Source organism: Pundamilia nyererei, unplaced genomic scaffold (assembly GCF_000239375.1).
Source record: "Pundamilia nyererei isolate P.nyererei 1_Seehausen unplaced genomic scaffold, PunNye1.0 scaffold00009, whole genome shotgun sequence".
NCBI classification, from domain to species: Eukaryota; Metazoa; Chordata; class Actinopteri; order Cichliformes; family Cichlidae; genus Pundamilia; species Pundamilia nyererei.
In genome coordinates this window covers 2,511,537-2,534,105 of record NW_005187410.1, presented here as the reverse complement: position 1 = coordinate 2,534,105, position 22,569 = coordinate 2,511,537, and the positions used below count along the sequence as shown (strand labels likewise).

Below are 22,569 nucleotides of genomic sequence, written 5' to 3'. Positions count from 1 at the left end.
CTTATATTATTTATACTCCGTATCTGACAGACATGGAAAATCTTTACCACAATGCTTGCATTCATTCTAGATTCAAGCTTCTTATAGTATAATATTGACGTTTTAGTGAGCTTTATTGGGGTTTTGTTGTGTTTTCTATCTTCTTTAGATTAATTTTGTGCCTTTCCAAGCTATTCTGCTGTTGTAACACCGTGATTTCGCTGTCATTGGGATAAATAAAGTATTTCCTGTCTTCCCTTATCTTTTAAAACTTTGCAGATTTGAGTTTATAAAACAAAAATACAAGCAGAAAATAATTTATGGTATATAATTACGGACTTTAATATGACTTTACTGACCCCAGCACTACCAACCAGCAGCAGTCCCATCTATCTATCAGGTTCTACTAAGGATTAGCTGATCACCAGCAAGTGTGAGCACCTCTATAAAAGCATTACTTTTGGCAGTTTGCTGCTCTCAGGTGTGTATTAACACAGTGGAAGCAGGAAAGAAATCAGTATTGATCTTAGAGTAGCAATCTGGGGAAGGTTATTAGACCATTTCCAAGCAATTTAAAGTTCATCATTCTACAAAATGTTATTCTCAAGTGGAAAATGTTCAAGACGATTGCCAATCTTCCGGTGCCACTAAAGTCACTCCAAGATCAGACTGTGTAATCCTCAAAGAAACTGCAAAAATCCTAAGAGCTACATCTCCGACTTGACAGGCCTCGGTTAGCATGTTAAATTTTAAAGTTCATGGCAATACAATTGGAAAAAGACCGAACAAGTATGGCTTGTCTGGAAGGATGCCAGGAGAAAGTATCCTCTCTTTTAAAAGCACATGGCACCACAGCTTAGCTTTGCAAAGTTGCATCCGAACAGACCACAAGACTTCTGGCGCAATGCCTTCAAAACAGACGAGATTAAAGTGGAGATGACTGGTCATAATGCCCAGCACCACGTTACTTGAAAACCAAATACAGCATATCAGCACAAACATCTCATACCAGCTGTCAAGCATGATGGTGGAATGGTGATGATTTGGGTGTGTTTTGCAGCCACGGCATCTGGGCACCTTGCAGTCATTTATTCGACCGTGAACTCGTCTGTAAAGTATTCTAGGGTCAAATTTGAGGCCATCTGTGTGCTACAGAGCAGGACAATGTTCCCAAGCACATTAAAAAATCCGCAAGAGAACAGCTGAAAGAGAAAAGGATCAGGGTGTTGCAATGGCCCAGAAAAGTCCTGAGCTCAACCTGATTAAAATGCTGTAGCGGGACCTTAAGTGAGATGTGGTAGCGTTTTGCAATATTTTCATGTCATAAAGTCTCGTCTTTTCTTTGGTTTGTGTTTTGTTTCATTTCCGTGTGCCGTTTTATCCCCCCCCCCCAACTGGCCATGGCAGTTTGCTGCCCTCCCCAAGCCTGGTTCTGCTGAAGGTTCCCTCCTGTTCATAGGGAGTTTTTCCCTCCCACCATCAGGAAAGAGTTTACTCATAGAGAGTGGGTCTTTACCTTACAGTGTAAATGTTGTCATGTCAATATGTTGTCAGGTAGATATGATAAAAGACAAGATTCAAACAGCTTTTGAAATACAATAATTTATTAAAGCATCTTTAAATTCTGATATAAAACATTTTCTGATTCTTCTTCAAAACAATCAGAAATCTCAGAAATACAGTCATCATCGATGGCAAGATCAATCTCTGGTTTGGCCGCCGGCAGCTGACCAGAGCGCCTAAGTGAGTATGATTGGAGAGCTATGGAAGACAGTGATGTAATGTGAGGTAAATACTAAGTTTAATATGTTGCGATCGCATCATCCTATCATGAACTATACTGTAGGTTGGCATAAGCTTGATTCACTTGTGTTCTTTAACAATGGCATAAGCGCAGCAAACGTCTTCTGGTTAGTGAGACAGAAACTCAGCGAGTTGGGTGCTGAGGGCAACACACACAGCAATTACTTCAGCAGTGGCGAAAGCTGAGAAACATGACACAGAGTGGCTAAAAATCAACAGTAAGTTATGAACAGCTCGTCCGCTTCTGAAACACATCAGTTTTTCTGCATCGCTCCGTCCACAAATAACAGACACAGAAACTTACAACAAAACTGCGTCACTGCATTTCAAGAACACAATTCGCTTCTCCCAAACAATTTTTACACTTCAATAAATAAATAACCCATCCTCACATGGCTGCTGACATCGCTTAAAAACCCCCAAACAAACAAACAAACAAACAAACAAACAAACAACAAAAAAAATCAGAGAAGGCGTTTTCATGTATGCTTTGTCAAACACTTCCGCGAACATCAGCTTTGGCTTTTACATACACTCAGCTCAAACATGACATCAGCTCGACTCAGAGTGCCTGTTTGAGGACAGAAGCACAAATATTATGACCGATTTATTCATCATCGCCTTATGAGACAATACAGTGTTTATAGACACTGTGGTGCAGTTGATATTCACATTTAATTTCTCGTTCTTGTCTTACACGAGGCAAACTGCAGTTAGAACTGCAACTCACCATTTTATATTATGATCCTGCAAGGCCACGTCTACTCTTAAAACTATTACAATAGCCACAAGGCAAAGTGAAGAGGCTAAACTTTCTGCTTCCTGGGAGAATGACAGTTATTTTACACAATAACCTGAGGGAAACTCCATTTTAGGGGAACATTCATCACAACGGATTGCAGTATTCAACAGAATAACCGCTTTTAAAGGTGCCAGTTCAGTCAGTGTTTGTTTTCCATTGCAACACATTTACGACCTCTAAATGGGGAAGAAAAGCGCTATAGTGGCAATCGGAGAGTTGAACTGTCGATTTTGCGATGAAATTTGGGAGGAAAGAGCACGCGAGCTCCTGCGAATTAGCCTGTACATTAAAATAAATCCGTGAAAGGATACCTGAATAGCTTTTCAAGTAACGTGAGAAAGGACCAGTGTAAAGAGAAATGCGATCAGCTGACATTTTCGGCGACTGCACGGAGGGCGGCGGCACACCATCGCTTGAATGGTTCCCACATGTGCTTTAAGCAGTAAAGAATCAACATTGTGTCATGGCAGAAAGGAATCTTTCTGAGTGGAGATTGCCCGTGTTGCTACGCTGCTCAAGTCAAAATCTCTGTTGCCTTTCCTTTGCCAGGTGTCGGTGGCTGAGTGCGTGCTGTGGTCCTGCCCAGCGGAATCACCTGATCCAGCTGGTTCCATAACTGGATACAGACTTCACACTGCAGCGCTTCTTCACAATCATGTTTATGTAAGCTTTCATGATCTTGGTGATCTCTCCAACCTGCCAATATACAGATGAAAGTTATTTATTTTTAAAAAGCTGCACTAAAAAAGTAATGTTTAAATTAAGGGGAACAGACTCCTCTTTGTCTGGAACTGTGGCCCTTTTGTTCTCGCCACAATGTTTTATCACTCTTGGAAAAGAAGCTCCCGCTAATGAAAACAAAGAGGACAAACATGTGTACCTGCGGGGTTTCAAAGAACATTTCTCTCTCATCCACAGTGATCTTGTAGGTGCAGGGCTGTGGAGCACCAAAGAAGATGATGTGTTCATAAGGAAAGGTCTCCAGAGGCTTCGGCTCCCCTCGTTTGTAGACGGACACATTCTCAGCACTCACACTTAACCACAGATCATGTGGAAATCCTCCTTCTTTGCACTGCCAAGACACGAAAATACAGTATTATCAATTGTCAGTTTAATATTGCAGGCTGATAATGAACTAGGCAGACTGGGTATAGGCCAGATATAATGATAACCCACATATATACAGTTTCTTTGCTATTATTGTTATAAAGTTTTGGCCCTGAGTTACATTCAAATCACACCAGCTAACCAAAGGCATCAGTATCATCTTTGGAGCTAAGAAATCCCACTACTATGATGTCATGGCTTTGAAACTTAAGAAAAAAACAGCTAAGCACAGCTCCTCCTGTAATGGAAGACAAATCAAACGGAAAAGTCCACTTCAGATGAGGTTGGGGTTGAATGAAAGGTTCAAATGAAGGAATTTCACCCAGAGGTTGAAGGTTTTGCGTCACATGAGTCCAAATATGTGAAATTTGCATTTCTAAATTTACAGGCCTTTCACTTCTATTTCTAAATGTACTTTCAGGTTTTAGTTGCAGATGTTAAGGCTTTTTTTTACGAGCTGAAACAATGTAACAGGTCAATGTCAGTGTTCCTGCTGGAGAAACATTAATTATGATGATGTAGGAAAAGCAGTAGCAGGGCGATTAATCACACTTCAGTTTTCAACTTCAAAGAAATCATTTCACATAGTGAAGTGAACAAATTTTAGATTTTAAGAGAAAGAAAGCGCTCGATCAATACTTAGCATCTACAGGGTCCCATTGTTAATGTATCGGAAGTAATAATGCAGGGAATAAAAACTCGGACTGGTCCATTACTGACAGCAATGCGGTTTAAGATTTAAGCTTACCTCAACATCAAACAGTGTGGATCCATATCCAGGCCACTCTTTGATGATAGTCATATATTTGAGCATAGCCTGGTGCTGGTCCAAACCGTTGAGGCGGGACCATTTCTCCATGATGCTCGCCCTGGTTGCAGACATCTCCTCCTTTATCCACATCTCCAGCATCTGCTCCTCCTCCATGCGCTGCTTCTTCATGGAGCCCGTCTTCAGCCCGCGACGCAGCGTCCCATCGAGGAAACTGGTCCTCCGACGCTCCAGAGTTTGACCTGACCCCGAGGCTCCACCCACCTTGGTAAACTGTAAGATGCGATTGCGCAGGCGACCCACGGGGTAGACGTTTTCCAGGTTCCACGTGACTCTTGTTTTGTCTCCATACAGAAACTGTAGGCGGAGAGCGGCAAGGTGCTGCAGGGTCTCTTCACGGGCAGGGAAGTGACCCCTGGTTAAACTCTCGTGGGCCTGAAGGAAGACGAAAAAACACAATGATGCAAACTATGCACTTGATTTTCTCTTAAATAAACTAGAATATGAATGGTTAAGCATACCTGCTCAAACATGAATGCAAACTCTACTCCTTCTTTTGGCATGCTTTCCACATCCAAGAAACAGTAGAGTTTGAAATATAGTTTCCATTGGCCTTCATCCTGGGCTTCCTCACTGCCAGCCAGTCTGAGGAAGAACGCATAAAACTATCACTTTCACATCTGTTTTTATCTATCACTGCAATATCTTCTTTTCTTCTCATCATGTCCTGGACATAAATGTTTATGTACCTCTTAAAGTGTTTGCATGATAAAACATATTGTCTGTTAAAAATGTATCCATGTGGTGTAAAACATACCTTTCAAATTTAGCTAAAACATCAGCGACAAGGACCCTGCTTTCCACCGCTTTGTCAACACTGTTGTTGTGCTCAAAGAGGGCAAACATGTTCCTGCTGTCCTCCATTGCCAGACCTCTGATTAGCTTCTCCACCACCTGAACAATAAAAGACAAAATTAAAACCACGCCTTTAGGGCACATTAGTATGGCGCCGGCTTGCAGAGAAACCTTTAAAAATTTCTATGTTGCAACTGCAGATCGCTCACCTCTCCAGCAGTGGTGTGGGAGTTAATAGAAATCTTGCAGGAGCCTCCCCCATGGCAGTAGACTGTGGTGGTCATTTCCTGTCTGTTAAGCAGTGCAATAATTTCCTCTTGGGAAGGAACAAATTCTCTGGTCTTAGTCTTCTTCAGAGACTCACCGATGAAATGGGCAAACATTTCGATTTCTGTGCCTGGGAACAGCTCCTTAATCCTGAGGAAACAGAAAAAGAGAGCGAACAATAAGTTTCAGCCAAAGTACATCTTCCCATTGAGGTTAACTGAGCCACATCCATGATGGAAAATTTTACATGTTTAGAAACCACAAAGAGATACTTAATATAGGGAGTATAAAGTCTGCAGGACAGGCAGTCAGCTCCGAAGGCCCTATAACTTTTACATTTTTTATCTTAAGTCCAACTATGGGCCTAACTGGACCCTTATTTTGATCTCAACTACAGACATATCTCTCCTTACTGTGACACTCATCTCCTTTACAAAATCAGAAGACACATGAACTCAAAACAACCTTCTTGGTGGTTTTTCCCAAGAAAATACGTGTCTCCAGCACCACATTTTAACATGAACACCCACACACATCAGCACTCATAAAATAAAAACAATATCAGTCATGCTGTCACGGCTGGATGGTTTGCAACCAGGTGTTAATTTTTTCTCCCTGGAACATGCCCATACCGTTTCAGGTGAAACTTGAGGTAGCGTAGGATGCCTCGGCTGGGCAAGAAGGTGCAGCTCATACAGGTCAAGAGATGCCAGTGGGCGCGATTGGCAGGACTGTTTGGGTGCGGGACATGATTGGTTTGCTTGATCAGCTGACAGTAAACCTCATCCCTTAATGGCCTCAAGTCTTGACAGGTCTGCAGGATTCCCTGGATGATTGGCACAGGGTCAGACACAGCCTCCATCTCCTGCAGCGAGTTGAAAATCTTCAGGGCCTCATCCTGCAGGCTGGTGTAACCCTTTTCTTTTTGCACTGAGGGAGACAGAAATGGGTAAAGTTAACCTTCAGCCTCGATACTGAACTTGCTCAGTTGCCTTAAGTAACCAGTTATTTTACAACTGAGCACATTTGAATAGTTTTAATGTATTTAAAGTCTAAATTAATGTGCAAGATTTGCAAGAAAAAAACTGCTTTATATCCTAAAATAGATATTGTGGCAGATTCTGCTACTTACTGAAGAAATATACAACAATTTAAATTTTAAAAATCCATGAATAAAGGTACATTTTTCAACCAAAAACTGCTCAGCACTGAATATTTTAAATTTCCTCGTTCTCGACAAGCAAATTCATCGACTGCAATAGTTTGTATGCAGCAGCTACAGGACAGCGCACTTACAGTGGATGCTGACGTCTCCATAAGGCAGAGGTAGAAGAGGGGAGTGCAAAGGATGCTGGGTATATCTCAGGATAGGGTTCCTCCAGTATGTCTGCTCCACTGCCTCCACGTTCAAACTGCTCTCCTGGTAAGACAGAGGAGCAGATTAGTAATCTTACCTTTCAAATCATCGATTTTTCTTACATAAAAGAAAGTTTACGCTTGATAAGAAAATAATAGAGCAGCAATAACGGCGATGATGCAGACTATCACTGCGGTAAATCGAGTACATGGCCAAGTGTATGTATGAAAAAGAGACTCAAACAAGTACTGAAGCAGGAAAAACTTAGGCCAAGAGAAGATCACAGCACACAGATAGTGAGTACAAGTACCTCACTTTATTACAGTGTGTGTCCTTGCCAGAGGTTTGCATGACTGAAAAAAGTTTGATTTACAAAAATGTCAATGAAATGTGATGTAGTCTGTAGTCAAAATGGGGGAAAACAGTAAATACCTTGATGTCTCTGATGAGTTGCTGTGTTGGAGTTTCAATGGGAACTTTGCTGTCTATGGCAGCCTGTATGGCATTCGCCCACCTCATGGCTTCATTCAGCATTTTGGTGTAAAGCCGATAAGAGTGTTTACGCCCATGGACGATTATATTCCAGTAACCTGGGTGAGAAGGAAAGATAATCATGCACAAGACAACAAAGTTTCAGTAAATAAACCATAAAGGCTAAATTGTGCACATTGGGGTTTATATATTTTCTTAAGTGTTAAAGCTTAGGACCCAAGGATAACTTATGTTTCTATAAGCATTAATTTATTAAGATGACACTGAAGTAAGTTTAACTGACCAGTGTCCTTGAAGACTTTCTCATCTGGCTGCACCACGGAGCAGAGGCTGTTGAGGACCAGTGTTCCCAGTTTGGAAGCACTACGCTCCGACGACTTGTAATAGTCCAGAGAGTTAGTGGTGAGAACAAACCAGCGCTTCTTCAGCTTCAGAGAAGTGCTTTTGGCTCCAGACTTCATCTCTTTATGGAGCCAGCCTGTGGGGGTAAAATAAGAAATGACGGCCGAGTTGTAATACCTTCAATATTCTGTCCACCAGACAATCACGTAGCGCACAGCTGTTAAACCAGCACGTATAAGATGGCTGTCAGGACTGATCTTCCATCAGTGAAGCACAACACATCATCAGAGCCTGCCATTGTCCAGGTCACAACCTCCTCAGACCAAAACAACCAGGATACAGTTTGAGACGCAGCAGAGTGGGCAGTTTGATCATACACACAACACACTTCCATAGTCAAACTGATGGCAAATAACAAAGGAGGACCACCTAAAAAAATGTGATAAAAGTGTAATATATATTACAATAAGATGTGCAGTCTCTCTGTATATTTAAATTTTCATATTTCTACTTTTTTACTGGGGGTCTTGTGACTTTAGCTTTGACTCTAAGCTCTGCACATGTGGATGTGTACAAATGGCAAATAAAGAGCTTATCTTATCTTATTTAGATAGATTAAATCCAATATCAAAATCCTCTTACCTCTGACTATAAATTCTTGTCCATCAACCCTAGAGTCTCCCTTAGATTTTTGCAGCAGGCCTATCCAGTGGTGCATCTCCTCGGGCGTGTCTGTGTTGCAGTGGATCACTCTGTTAGCCGTGATGATCACAAACGAGTTTGGTCTGGGAAAGAAAACATAGCAAAATTGGGGTTTTTTGTCCTTGTTTTTGTTACTCATGTATCTGCTGTGGGACCACAGGCCAGGGTTTTAATACATATATGCAATCAGGCAGGTGTTGGGGAAAATTGCTCATTTCTTACCTGTCTGGATTGTCTGACGCACAAACAGAATCAATCAAGCCAACATCTAATGTGCCCTGAACAGGGAAAAATGGTGTTAATGGCAATAATTGTCAAAAAATGTGTCATTACTACAGGAGTATAATCATCTTTATATAAAAATATATGTTTTTAAATCTAGCAATCTTTTAGGACCAAAGAAATGGATGGTGGTATGTGCACTTTTCTTCTTCAGTTTAGATTACTGTACGAGCCAGAAGTGGACTGCTATGCGATTCAATTTCATGCTTCTTCACTGCTGCAGAAATACGGAGTTGAGGCTGGGGCCCAGGCAGGAGAGAGGTAAAACAGCACTAACCACTGCATTCTTTGGGTTGGCCTGTTCGTGGTGCATCTCCATGAGCTGCTCCGGACTGGCGCTGTGGACCCGACTCAGCACATTAAACCAACCGCTAAATGGGTCAGAGGGAGTTCAAAAAGCAAAAGTCAGCAAAAGTGTAATTGAAAATGACACCGTGAACTTCCACTGGCAACCACAAGGGGGAACTTTATTTCTACACATCAATTTTAGAGGTGAAAGGAAAACACTATTTACAAAATAGCTGCAGTTTGTTCTGAGAAATCTGTGGATGTGATGTACCTGGCATCTTCAGGAGACTCTGCGTAGATGTGGTACGTCCTCTCCTCAGTTACGATATTCAGTGCATTTTCCTTCTCGTGATTGTCCACTATTTCCCTGCACAAACAAAAAGAATAAACCATTACTGCATGTGGCTATGTTTGTTTCAAGCTGGTAACAATGAGTTCAATCAAAGCTAAAAAATAAACAAATCAAAAAACAGGGAACTGAGTCTTACTTGGCTGCACGGATGTCGATGGTGCCTTTCAGCTTCTCTTCGCTGTCATTCTCGAAATACATGAGCTTCGACTCGCGCAGAACGAACCAGCGCATCTTCCAGTTGCGCCGAGACAAAGTCGACATTCCTCCTCCTTTCTTGTAAAGCCAGCCAGATTTGAGGGAGTCCTGCTTTGCGCGGAACCACATGAAAGTTTCGTCTTTCAGGACGCACCAGCGACGGCGCCACGGGATCATCAAACCACCTGAGAGGTGAGAAAAGGATGATAATTTATTTTGTTTACTGTGAAATCTCTCTACGACAGATGGAGATCGCACAACTTTGTGCACACAGAAAGATGCATCCCAAAAACACAACGCATGAAAAGCTCCCTCAGTGAGTTAAACTTCACAGCCCTCACATAAACCTGAAAACATCAGCGGAAAACAAATGCGTAAAATACAAAAAGAGCCTTCAAGAAAACTCACAAAATGGACATTAAAGCTGCACAAAGACAATGTGCATGCCTGCTGGTCAGTGTCGTGTTTTTATTAGGTCTACTCACTCTTCATGTAGAGGTAGCCATGGAAATATGGAGGCCCGGTGCCGTTCAGCAGATTCACTCTGCCATTACAAACTTCTTCATCTGTGTCAACATATCCATCATTGTCCTCATCGCTGTCAATGAACTGCAAAAAAAAGACATCAGCATTTGAATAGATTAGACAGACTTTTAAACTGAAATCTTAAAGTAATAATTACTTCAAAAAAAATCCACAAAGGCAGAAATTTATAGCAACAATTTAAGTTAATTTCGTTTTTTAACTTTTCTGATGGTGAAGTCGAGCTGTTATTTTGCACTTTAAGGGCCTAAAATCTGTCTGACTTTGTAGCCACGGTGCTGCCAATCTCCTTTAAACTTGGCTCACACACATCCACCCACACAAACACACACGTGCCATTACATGCACCCATCCTTCTTCCCCTTTGACATTTTGCTGATCTCACAGTGTTGGGTCGCTGAGTGCAGATTCACATGCTTGTCAGCAGAGCCAAAACAAACATTTTCAGCATTGCTGCTCAGCGATTCTTAAACAAGCCTTTTGATAAGACGCAGCCTTGCAGAAATGCATTTTCTAACCGACTTTAAGACAATCTCTCTTGAGGCAACACGAGGAAGTATAATAAGCGCTGAGGAAATCTAGGTGGGTTTCGGTGTACCGGAGAACAATGGCTTAAGTTAGACCGGATATGGAAACAGAAAATTCAGTGACCCCATGTTTTTGAAAACTCTGTGAGCAAAAATTTAAAAGATTTTTAACAAACAATCCAATTTCTCCAGAGGGGATTTCCCGTCTTGGTTAGATTTACTGATTTACTTTCTTCTTCCACTGGACCTCAGAGTTCGTGCCAAATGTCTAGCTATTTAAAAGTGAAACTCTGCACATTTTCCAGTTAAAACAACTCCACAGAATTTAACAGCCATGACTTTTTGTTGTTATTTCTCACCGAGTCCGAGCTGCCTCTGAAGGAGTCCAGGCTGTTCTGAGTGCATGAGGATTTTCGCAGCACCTCCTCATCTGTGATATGGCCATCGTTAGTGCTAGCACCTGAACTCCCATGGGCCTCCTCAAACTCTTCCTGGTCATAGTCTGACTCTACGTCTGGCAGGTTCGTGTGAGTTGGCTCTTCATTTACAGGCTCAAAGTCTGAGGCCCTCTGGCGTGGCCGCTTTTCTCCATTAGTAACCAGTGGAGGAGGTGGAGGGATTTGGGAGTCTTTGAGGACAGGGGCATGACTCAGTCCATTGGGGGTATCTTGGCTTAGCTTTCCTGCTGCAGGGGAGGCTGATGAGGAGGAGACCACTAATCCTCCTGCAAAGGCAGGCGGAGGAGGGGGAATACTTTGGAATATTTCCTTATCAAGAGGAACTGCAGCTGGAGGTGGGAAGTCAGGCAAAGCGATGTGCTCATCCTCCGCGTGGAAACCCTCATCCACCTCCTCTTCAGCTAGAGGTGCGGTAGATTCAGCTGGGTCGTGGAGGTTCTCCTCGCTCGAGAGGGATGGCTCCAAACCACCAAAGTCCAGCAGTTCCAAGAATTCAGTAGCCACACGAGAAGCCTCCTTTTCCAGTCTGTAGATCTCGGCATCCCTCATCTGACGCAGCTCCTCACGTGAGACGTCCCCAAGAAGCGACACGCTGTCTTCCTGCTGCTTGTGCAGACGCTCGATCTCCCTCTCGAGCCGCAGGATCTCCTCCATCTGACGGCTCTCCTCCTCAGACGTGTGGCTGCTGGACAGAGTCTGGGACAGCTCCTTCTATTGACCACACAAGTAAAGAAAGTGCAGAATTGTGTTATTTATGTGAATGCATTCATGGGCATTCTTTATTTTTGACATTGGAAGACAAACTGAAATTACCTTTTGACAAGCACCGTTCATGAGTGAGTTCCTAAAAATAAAATATGAATACGTTAGTCATGAAATGAAGAAAGAAAATGACTTGACAGATGACTTGGCTACTCCTGGAAATTCCTGACGAATCACAAAATTTAGCATTTTTCTATTCCAGTAACAGTTAAAGCTGTTATTTCAGGCGCTGTTTTGTGTGTTAATGCATACATAGATCTGCACATCTGTTTCTGAGCCACATTATTCTTGTGAGTCTCATGAGTACTACATCGCTTGACATCAGAATCTCCGCGTAGCTCCTGACTATATGTTGCCTCTCAATTCTCCCTGTTTAGCGTGGTGTAGGCGGCATGAGATGTTGACAGATTAACCTGCACTTCACCCCGCGATGACAGCCTTTCCCTGCTTTTTCACAACCACTGGGAAAAAGCCGGAGCTTAAAAAAGCGTCAGTCCAGAGTCAATCGCAATGGTCGCTCTACGCGTGAACCAACCAAACCCATCTGAACTCTCGACCTTAATTGTGATGGCACATCTGTAAAGTTTCGGCAGAGACATAAATGCCTGCTAAAAGGGCTCAAAACTGCCTTTGTGGCCGATTCTCTAAAAGATGGTGTCACCTGCACCACCTGCACCAGCTGCCATCACAACATACCCATACACAGACTGCGGTAAACACAGGGCATTGTACCTTGTCTTTTCCCCGTTTTCTGCTAATTTCTGCTTTTCCTCTTTCTCCTTAATCAGTCTTTGCTCCTCCTTCTTCATCAACTCCTCCTCCTCTGCCCTCCTCTTCAGCTCCTCTTCGGCTAGCTTCCGTTTCTCCTCCTCCTCCTCCTTCTTCCTCCTCTCTTCCTCCTCCTCCTCTTCCTCCTGCTTCCTCCTTTCCTCCATCCTCTTCTTCTCCTCCTCTACTCGCCTCCGCTCCTCTTCCTCTTCTCTCCTCCTCCTCTCCTCCTCCTCTCGCTTCTGCTTCTCCTCTTTGAGCTGTCGATACAGGGCTCGGGCCAGCTGGCCTCTGTGATGTTTCTGCAGGACAGTGGCAGCCAAGCGCAGGCGCAGAAAGACGCGTCTCCAAAAGTGAGCGCGGTAGTTCTTCTGGATGGTGACGATGCTGGACAGAGCCCTCTTATACTGTTTCCTGAGGACGAAATCAAAAATTGACATTCATAATCGGCATAAAACTCTTAATCCAGCTTCACTGAGGATCATTGTGCCTCGCCACAAACATATTTGTAAAGCTGGACAGCCCTACATGGCCTCCTCCTAACGCCCGCTGCTATTCTCTGTTCAAACAAACACACTGGTAAAAAAGCTAGTTGTGAACTGTGCAATGTTTAGAGTCTGACGAGCTTGTGCTCTTCCATTGTGGTGGTGTGGGCTGCTCTGTTTAGCCCTCTGACTAAGCCCCATCACCCACACACAATACATGCATTGAAAACACACACATATAAACACGCACAAATACACGTGACTTTCTCAGGACCACACACACTGCTCCGACTCTCTGACCCTTAGTCCGACCTAGCCTCCACGGTAATCACTTCATGGCCTTTATCAGGTCTCAGGATGGACCCTGACTGAAGATAAAGTTACACGTAATAATACAAAGGCTTTACTTGTGTATTAGGGGAACTTTTCAAAGCTCTTCTTTAGTATGAATGTCTCTAAGGGGAAGCAAACCCAGAACCTGAATGCTGTCATCAGTCCCATTATAGTCTCCCAGTGGAGCCTTTCAGAGGACTGTATGTAACGTTATACTGTATATGGCAGCACGCAGGTGGAGTACGGCTAGATGCCCCTGGGTGTCTACGAATGCAGCTTCTTAAACCACCACGGTGATGGATGTTCTGCCAGTCAGGCGGAGTGGACAGGCGAAGAACTTGTTGCTTAGGCTGAAGACAGATTTACATAGATTTGCTTAAGAAGAAGTGCACTTCTGATAGTGTAGGAATAAATGACATCTCTGTTATGCTCAGAAAACTGTCTTTTTCAGAGCAGTCTAATTATCATGAACATCATTAGAGATGTAGTAATTCAGGGATAGCCATTTATAACTTGAAAGATGATGGTTTTGGCCTTTTTTTTCCTTGAAAGGGTGTTGAAATCATGCAATTCCTCATCTTTGAAGCTACAGGACAGCGGCACAAGTGGGTTAATACTTCATTAGATTGCAGGGAATCATCGGGATGTTGTGTAATTTCTTAACCATGTGTCCTCCCTTTGATAGGAATCTTTTCTTTCATCAGACTTTTAAAATAAATGTTCATCTTAAAGAAATAAACGTAAAAAGATCTAAAGATAGTACTAAAGTGACCAGAAAAATTCACACTGTTTGGGCTATTCTGCAGTCTCAGTTCATCAGTTTATGAGTTTACCTTCCAATCTACAAGGCTTTCTAAGGTAGAAACTTTAAAACAGTGCACGTACACGGTTCTGCATGCCTGAAAACGGCTTCCTATCTACAATTTCAACACTGTGGTAATCGCTGGCCATCGCCAAGTCAGCAAGGTTTAAGCCCACTTAACACACATCCACACACAGGCGCACATACAGAGGTAAACAAATGTGCAAATGATTCCACAAATGCACTTAATCCCGCCCCGCGCTCCTATACACGCAGGTTGTACTACAAAACAAACACTGACAACTGTCTCTGCCACTCAATCATCCATCTTCCCCCCACCTCCACACTCCCACCACTCACCTTGCCACATAGCTCAGGATGTGGGCGCGGATCACCATGCCAGCCCTGCGCCGCACCTCTTCCCTTTCCTTCTCCAGCCTTTGCTCCAGGGCCTCCTTCAAGAACACCTGCGGGAAGAGCAGCGCCACGGCCGACAAGGAGTGACACAGACACAGAGAGACACAGAGAAGGAGTTTGAGGGAGAGAGGGGGGAAAAATGGGATGGGTTAGTTCCTCTTCCTCTTGGTAAGGCTGTAAAAGAGGGCCCACAGAGATGTAAAGGGCCCCTCTTGTCTGCTGGCAGAACCCCGTGCCCACTGCAGAGGAAGCTGTGGTGCAGCTGAGGCTAGCAGGCTAGCTGCCCTCCCTGTCTGCAGAACAGAGCAGAAGGGAAAACTGGCACTGAGACTGCAGTGTTGCTGCTACTGCTACTGCTGCTGCAGCGCCTCATTGTGTTCAAGCGTCCTTCCTGAGCATTTCCCTTCTGCTGCTACCGCTGCGTTGGTAGTTCGACTGACGTGCACAGGCAGAAAGGCACAGAGAGGGAGGGGAGAGGTAGGGAGAGAGGAGTGATGAAAGGATGAGGGGGAGGGATGGTGGCTGGTGTCCAGATAGAAAGTCACACCCCTCTTTGCTCATATGAAGGAAAGAGAAAGAGTTTAGTTAACCCTTCCCTCACTACTGGAGTTTTCTCGCAACCTTGTCTTTGTATGACTTTTGACAGCTCGAAAGTCACACTCGACTTAAATGAACATGCCTGCATGAAACATAATCAGATTTTCACTGTACGAATATGCTGCGAGGCTGGGAACAGCAGCCAGCTTAGACACGGCAGTATCTGTCGCTCAACTGGGTGATCGAGGGAAGACCCTTGCTCGTATGCGTATTTGTGTCCCAGATGTTGCGCTAATCAAAGGATCCCACAGCTGCAGCCCTGCCTGCCTGTCTCGGTAAAGTCTGTGAGAGGAGGAAACTTCCCCTTCATCCACATCCTTCCCTCGTCTGTAAAACAAATGGTTCACAAACACATACACAATCCATGCAACATCACCAAAGCCCCTAATTCTGGGTACACGCTTCCTCTGCACACAATCAGCACATACATAATTACACGCAGATTGTTTCTCCAAAGGAAATGTAGCCCCCTTCTCCGTTTCAGTCTCTTTCCCACAGCCCACACTACATTAACCTAAACCCCAAAATATTGCCCTGCCATGCACAAAATGAAACGTACTCAGCCGCACTATGTCTTTTTGGGTTTTGCTTTGAGAAACTAGCGTTTTTTTTTCCTTCGCCCTCGATGTGTAGATAAGCTTTGCAGAGCAAAGAAGTGAGCAGCGGCAGCCAGAGGTCAAAGGGCTGATCACAGAAGGGAAGCTTTACCCGCACGGTGACTTCGGGGATGTATACTGTGTGCATGTGCAAGAAATTTAATATAGATTGGCATGTGCACATTAGTGGTTATGGACCAATTCAAAAGGAACCAAATGTGGCTTGCATCAATTATTTTCTGTCTTGATGTACAGCATGCCATGTGTGCAGCTGACACTATTCATAGTCTGCCAGCCAAATTGGGTATTACAACAAAAGTGTCCAAAAAGAAACCAACAAATCCGAAATGTCTCAGTGATTTTTACAGCCACGCAGGAACCACAACTTAAAGCAGGAAGTCGAATGTGGATTTAGCCGATTTTGAAAGAGCTCCACAAAAACTGCTTTATTTGTATCCTTTCTTGTCGCAGTACTGACGCGTTCATGCTGAGTATTAACACAGGTTTTACTGTCCAGTTCAAAAAAGTCATTAAAGGTTAATCATTCAGTGATAACATGGAAAAAAGGGGCAGTCTGTTGACGGTGGCGGTGGGGGGATTGATGATTGTTGGAAAATGAGAGCAGAAAAGGAAGGACGGCCATTGATATGCTATGCTGCCAACAATCATATCTGTTATACGTTTTCTAAGATGAAGCATGATGTGTAACTTTCTACAAAGCTCTGCTTGTCTGCAACATTTCACCAGCGCCGTCCGCCTCGAAATCACACTGCTTGCAGTTTAGTTTATTAAATCAGCAACTCAGTCGGTGTCGAGGCTAACGCTCTGCTAGCTACAATAAGTTCGCCTCAGGATTACTGTAAGCCCCTCGGTTACAGTTACAGTAACAGTGTCAGGGTTTTTAGGAGCGGCCGAGTAACTCTGCGGTTGTCAACAAGAGAGCCGTAGATTGACCACAACCGGTCAGAAAAATCTTTGTGACATGAGTCACAGCAACTGTGGTACACATTAACAGCTCGGGAAAGACAGCAGCTCGACTTCTTGGGAAAGATTCGCTCCCAGATAATTACTGAGTGAAGCCTTTCAGTGCACTGTTTCATCTTAAGGGAACTGCGTTTTTTTTTTTAAGTATCAAATGGCGATTTATTGTTTTTTGAGCATGCTATCAGAGCATTTAGCTGACAGAGGGGTGTACTGGAGAGTCATTCGTAAAAGAAAAACAGAGTGGCAGTTTATATAATCTGTCAGGCTGCCCAGTTGTGTCTGTGTACATGCATTTGTACTGTATTTAATACACTGTGGGGCCTGAGATAAGGTGTGGGGGTTCACCTCCTATTTTGGTAACAAAAAGCTCATCTTCACAAGGTAAAACATTAAAATTCTTTCTGCATAATATTAGGTATATCAATTAAAATTTAGATTACTGGTAGGGGCAGGGTTGGCTTAGTGATTCTGGTTACTGAAAGATCTCAGGACATAAGTTAAAGTCAGTGCCATGTACTGCTAAGTGACATAAACAAGTCTGGGCATGTGTATAAGTGAGTCCATGTGTGAACGCGTGCTGCACCTTTGTCTTCCCCAGCTGCCACTCTTTCTTGTCTTTGTTGTGAAGTGTGAGAAGCTCTAAGCAACTCTCCTTCTCGTCCTCTGAGTGGATTTTGTTTGTCAGGATCATCTTATACCTGCAGAAAAAAAAAAAGCATACAGCACAAATCTTCTTTCCTGATTTTTTAAAAATAGTTTTCGACTACAATATTTAGCCAATTATCTCAGTTTTATTGTGTGCACATATTTTTCCAACCTGCTATAGAAGTCCTTAAAGGTTCTCCGGACAGGGAATCCAGCCCTGCGAATCTTTACAGTTTCCAGCATCCCGGAGTACCTCAGCTGGTTCAGGACAACGTCAGGATCAAACTGGTTGGCCTTCTGTATTTGGTAAACAACAAAACATGTTTTTCATGTCAAATAATAACAGTAAGACATCAGTGTTTAGAATACTGATGCCATTTTTTTCCTGTTGTGCATTCTATATATAACCTTCCTTATTGTAGGTAGTGCAAAATGTGTTGCAGCTAAAACCTGCAGGCACGCCTAGTCAAACAGTTTTACTGCTGAGTCGAGTTAAACTTGAACTAAAAAGTAAATTACCATGGTGAGGACTATCATTTTACATTAACAATCAGGTTACTAAAAGGAAAACGCACACCACCGGCGAGAGAAACCCGAACAGTGTTGAGCAAGACATAACCAGACGGAGTTGCCTTTTCTTTGAGGAATAATCAGCCTCATTGTTCACAGTTCTGTGTTACCAGTAATCCTCCGACCTACTTATCAAAAAGGATCTGTGATGTCTGCCGCCCTTCTACACAAGCTGCCTGATCACTGCTCTCCACACGAAGGCCATTTATCACCCAGAGGGCACAGAGTGCTGGATAAGCCCCACACGACCACAGCATTCCTCGATGTGTCAATCTAATTACAGGCTAATGCTACTACGCATGGAAACAGGCATACTTACAAAGGCACAGACACGCTTTGCATGTGCTCGTGCTCATAATCAAACACACACGTGAAAGGGCAGCCCTCCGCGCTCTGAACTCTGCTCTTTAACGGAGGATTTAGGCGGCTTGAAAAAGGTACGAAATGTTGACTTGCTTGAGTGAAAAACAAGCTGACCCTTGCCTCGGTGACATTTATCCTAAGAAAAGCAGGAGCATGGATACATTCTTGGTGTGTGCGTGTCTGGATGCATTTGCATGCATGTAATCATGTCAGAGGATTGTGCATGCCATGCCATCATATTGTAGGATTAGCAGAGGCCCGGCTTGTTCCATCTTGACCAACCAAAGCTAGGTAAAGGAATACAAGACAGCCAATGAGAGCAGGGGACACATGAGACAGAAAGGCAGAAAAAAAAGCAGATGGGTGAGGAAAAACAGACAACAGAGTAGTTTCCATCCAAGCAAGCAAGCAAGAAGCTGTGGAATGACGTATATGGAGTGGGAGGTAAAGAGTAGTGAAGGAAGGACAACCACAGCTCTGTGTACAATAATAACAGTAAGAAGGAGAATGTCCCTGGATTACACCACAGTCATTCACAAGGAAAACAAAGAAGCTGATATAACTGACACTCCAACTATCTAATAAACCATAACACAGATTAAGAAGCAGCTTGCAGTTTTGTGGTAAAGAGCAGTAGGGGAGCATAGGAGTAGTAAATAAATACCCCGCTAGCTGGAACGCAAATACAGTTATGTGATCTTATCTTGGCATTCCACTGGTGCAGCCAGATCAGCAGAGCATTAGCCAAGCTGCTGCAGCTGGAGTGGCCAGTACTGACCTCTGACCTCTGGCAAAGAGGCTAAAGTGGTAGGAATGTGCTGGTACACAGCCCTTTTATTTGAGGAAGTACAATGAGAGCCTTTGCACCAACGTTTGTTACTTATGAACGCTTGTACTTGGAAAAAAAGAGAAATAACTTTTCAATACGGATCATTTAAATGACTTTGAGGCAAAGTGCGATCGCGATGTGGGAGGCATAAGAACATAAACACAACAAGACTAAATATTAACCCCAAGCAGTGAATAACACCGAGGAGGTTTACCTCCACAGGCGCTGACCTTGAGAGGAACTTTTTTCTTTTTCTTTTTTATGCGATGAATAAAAATGACGTGACTTACCTTGTCCATGTTAGGTTTGATGCAGCGTACAAAAAAGGGGTTGGAGGCACTTAGTGTGGCCATCAGGGAATGGAGAGAGTCCTGAAAAGCATCAAACACAAGAGCATATTACTGCTTGTTTGTTTTTTTAAGTCTGCCGAAAAATATAAACACTTGTCTCACTGTTCTGTACTTTGTCTGCTAAGTATAAGTGGGTTGTTATTAAGGTATTGGTGTAATAAGTAAAAGTACTGAGTAAATGTTCTTTGGTACTTCTCAACTCCCACATTTATCATAAGAGACACAAATGTATATATACAAAGCCACACTCCGAGGACCCCTGAACCTCACAGACTCCTGTAGGTTCATTTTCCTTCCTGCCTCAGACAGACTGTCTCCAGTAAGGCCTGGCCTGGCAGAGCTGAGTGTGATTGGCCCCTGGTTGGCCCCTCTCTGCCCAGCCATCAACCCTAATCCCCTGGCTTTGGGAACTGTAGGCCAGGGCAGCCTGCCAAATCCTTCTCCGCTCCTTCCCTCCACACTACAGTTAGAGCATGCTAAGCTGTCCTCCACTCCACCCCCTCCTCCACCCGCAGCCCAGCTCACAACAACATATTTCACACAGCCCATCACCCATCATCTACTGCAGATCAAGTACACATACGGCATTCTCCTCCCCATCTGTGTCTCCAGGATTTCAACCCTCTGTTCTGCATTTACGCCGCTGCACTTGCACTCACCATGCCAATATAAAAAGTGTAGTGTTAAGGGTTAAGTGATCACCACACACAGCAGTATTTGGGAGACAACTGGCTCATTGTTAGTGTAATGACGCAATCACGCCGTCATGTGCGTAGAACTGAGAGAGATATTTAGGTCTGAGGAGCTTCAGTCTCACCCTGAACTGCGAGCTGACGGTGGGCTTGCGTCGGGCCGTGCCCATTTTTAGGGTCTCATCTCCATTTCTGCTGCCAACACGCTCAAAGAGGTCGTAGATGAAGTCAAGCCTGCACAGACGAGTGCACGTGAATGTAAACACATGAGCTCAATCGCATAGGTGTGCATTCAGAATAAAAAAGGAAAAGAGCGTGCCCTACTCACCTGCTGTCTTTGAGAATGAACAAGATGTCATCTCTGAAGGTGTCTCGGTTCTTCTCCAGGATTCCACGCACATCGTAGAGCACCTGAGGAAATGAAAACCAAAAGGACTGAGCGTGTTTAGATTGAGGAACAGCATAGGAGACATAGGAGTTAGGATACAAAGAAATAAGATGAATACAGCTGTTTAAATGCACTGTGGATGGGAACAAGTTATGACTTTTGCCCCGTAACTTTAAAAATCAAAGTACACTTTTGCACTGCATGTCCTACGCTCACGAATGCGACACAAGTGATTTACAGCGACTATGAATATGCGTTTGAGGCTTGATGTAAATAAAGATAAGCGAGCAGGTGGCGGTGGGGGTGACTTGTCGAGCTCAGTCGAGGGCGTCACCTGTTGTGTCCCGTTCAGCTCCGCGGCATTCCTAAGCTCACCCTGATCCAGAGGGATACACTCAGAGTTTATGTTTGTTGCAGACACACTAATTACACTCCAGTGCAGATTTAATGGAATAATCTCATATAGGACGCTCTCTGCGTCACTCAATTTCAGGTTCGTTAACTCAGACAGTAAACCAGGGGTGGTCTCGTGATTCTAAAGCAAATTAGATTTGTCTGGAGGAATTACAGTTTAATGCAATATGTTTGCACACAGTAACAAACTGAATACATTTGGACTATCAATAAACACTTAAAGCTTAAATATCAGACATTAAGTTTTCTTGGACAACTTCCCGTCTGTTTTTCAAATTATCTGTCTTTCTCTGGCACCGAGCAGATTATCTAATCTGTGGGAAGATGCTACGATTTCCTCCAGAAAACTCAGCAACATTTCAAATAACAAACAGGGCTTTCAGAGAGGCGAGTATACTGTCTAGAGAGAGAACAACTGGCTGCCCTGGCAGCGCCTGTCTTCTCTGGACCAGGTCATTACCATAGCCATCCTTGCCAGGCTTGTGACTGAGCCACCCCACTTGCACTAAGGAGACCTTGTCCGAGGCAGGCTTCATAAAGCCATTCTTTATATGAAAGCGAATCTTTCTACTCTTGCTCCACATTACATCCACTGTCCCACTCAATCACTGCAATTGTTCCCCTGCCCTGGGGTCTTTTTGGCCTTTCCTACACTCACATCAGTAGTGACCTCCCTTATCTTGCAAAGCAAAGGGAGGAGAAGACGATCATAAAGCAGTTTCTCCTGACTCAGGGAAAAAGACGGCGGAGGAGGCATCAGGCATCAACATCCCGCAGCAGATTTTGGCCAGGAAGATCCCACTGTCCGTCCAACAGCTACCTCACTTCCCCGAAACTAACAATTGAAGGAGCAAAAAAAAAAAAAAGCAAAAAAAAAAAAGCTGGTGTCATGTGTGTATGTATGTGTAAATGTTGTTAAATACCTCTCCAGCGTAGTGCTTGATGCCAAACTGGTGATCAGTTACTCTTGGTTTGACATAGTACGGGTTTGTCTGGAGAGAAAGGACAAAGATACAGAAATTATCATGACATCCACTCATGTAGTTATAAAGAGATTAAGTAGAAGACACTGTGCGCTGGATTCACAGAGACAATAAAATGCCATGTGACAAGTTAAACATCAAATATAACATCAAAGCACATGAAACAAAATAAAACACATAAAATTAATACAAGGCCTAGTTATGAATAGCAGTTAAACAGTTACAGTTTAATCCTTTAAGGCAGGGTTCTCAAAAGCACCTAATTTTCATTAATGTGATTAATGTGACTGTTAAACAGTTAGGGTAATGTGGTATGGGGCGCCGTTTGTAAAGTGAAACATGCTGAAATTAACGGCAACATTTTTCCACATTTAGCTCAAAACAAGTCATTTTTTTACAACATTTAGTAAAATATTTGTAACTTTTCATATTTAAAACAGAATTTTAAATGTTAAATCTAAATGTTAAATA

At 43.5% G+C, this 22,569-nt stretch overlaps 1 protein-coding gene across 1 annotated transcript in view; it reads right to left on the bottom strand.

Moving 5' to 3' along the window:
• Window positions 1-1,583: 1,583 nt before the first annotated feature.
• Window positions 1,584-22,569, bottom strand: part of myo10l3 (myosin X, like 3) — a 58,552-nt gene continuing 37,566 nt past the window's right edge. Inside the window, exons 16-41 of the mRNA XM_013908374.1 lie at window positions 22,039-22,107; window positions 20,642-20,724; window positions 20,439-20,547; window positions 19,562-19,642; window positions 17,682-17,806; window positions 17,448-17,562; window positions 14,631-14,737; window positions 12,615-13,064; window positions 11,934-11,964; window positions 11,022-11,831; window positions 10,078-10,201; window positions 9,534-9,777; window positions 9,317-9,412; window positions 9,035-9,128; window positions 8,698-8,753; window positions 8,416-8,558; window positions 7,715-7,909; window positions 7,372-7,529; window positions 6,879-7,002; window positions 6,215-6,512; window positions 5,525-5,732; window positions 5,278-5,414; window positions 4,982-5,105; window positions 4,440-4,895; window positions 3,465-3,656; window positions 1,584-3,280 (exon numbers count right to left, since the gene is read on the bottom strand). Of these exons, the coding sequence (XP_013763828.1) occupies window positions 3,176-3,280; window positions 3,465-3,656; window positions 4,440-4,895; window positions 4,982-5,105; window positions 5,278-5,414; window positions 5,525-5,732; window positions 6,215-6,512; window positions 6,879-7,002; window positions 7,372-7,529; window positions 7,715-7,909; window positions 8,416-8,558; window positions 8,698-8,753; window positions 9,035-9,128; window positions 9,317-9,412; window positions 9,534-9,777; window positions 10,078-10,201; window positions 11,022-11,831; window positions 11,934-11,964; window positions 12,615-13,064; window positions 14,631-14,737; window positions 17,448-17,562; window positions 17,682-17,806; window positions 19,562-19,642; window positions 20,439-20,547; window positions 20,642-20,724; window positions 22,039-22,107 (4,734 nt within the window). The 3' untranslated portion in view covers window positions 1,584-3,175. The remainder of the gene's footprint in view (window positions 3,281-3,464; window positions 3,657-4,439; window positions 4,896-4,981; window positions 5,106-5,277; window positions 5,415-5,524; window positions 5,733-6,214; window positions 6,513-6,878; window positions 7,003-7,371; window positions 7,530-7,714; window positions 7,910-8,415; window positions 8,559-8,697; window positions 8,754-9,034; window positions 9,129-9,316; window positions 9,413-9,533; window positions 9,778-10,077; window positions 10,202-11,021; window positions 11,832-11,933; window positions 11,965-12,614; window positions 13,065-14,630; window positions 14,738-17,447; window positions 17,563-17,681; window positions 17,807-19,561; window positions 19,643-20,438; window positions 20,548-20,641; window positions 20,725-22,038; window positions 22,108-22,569) is intronic.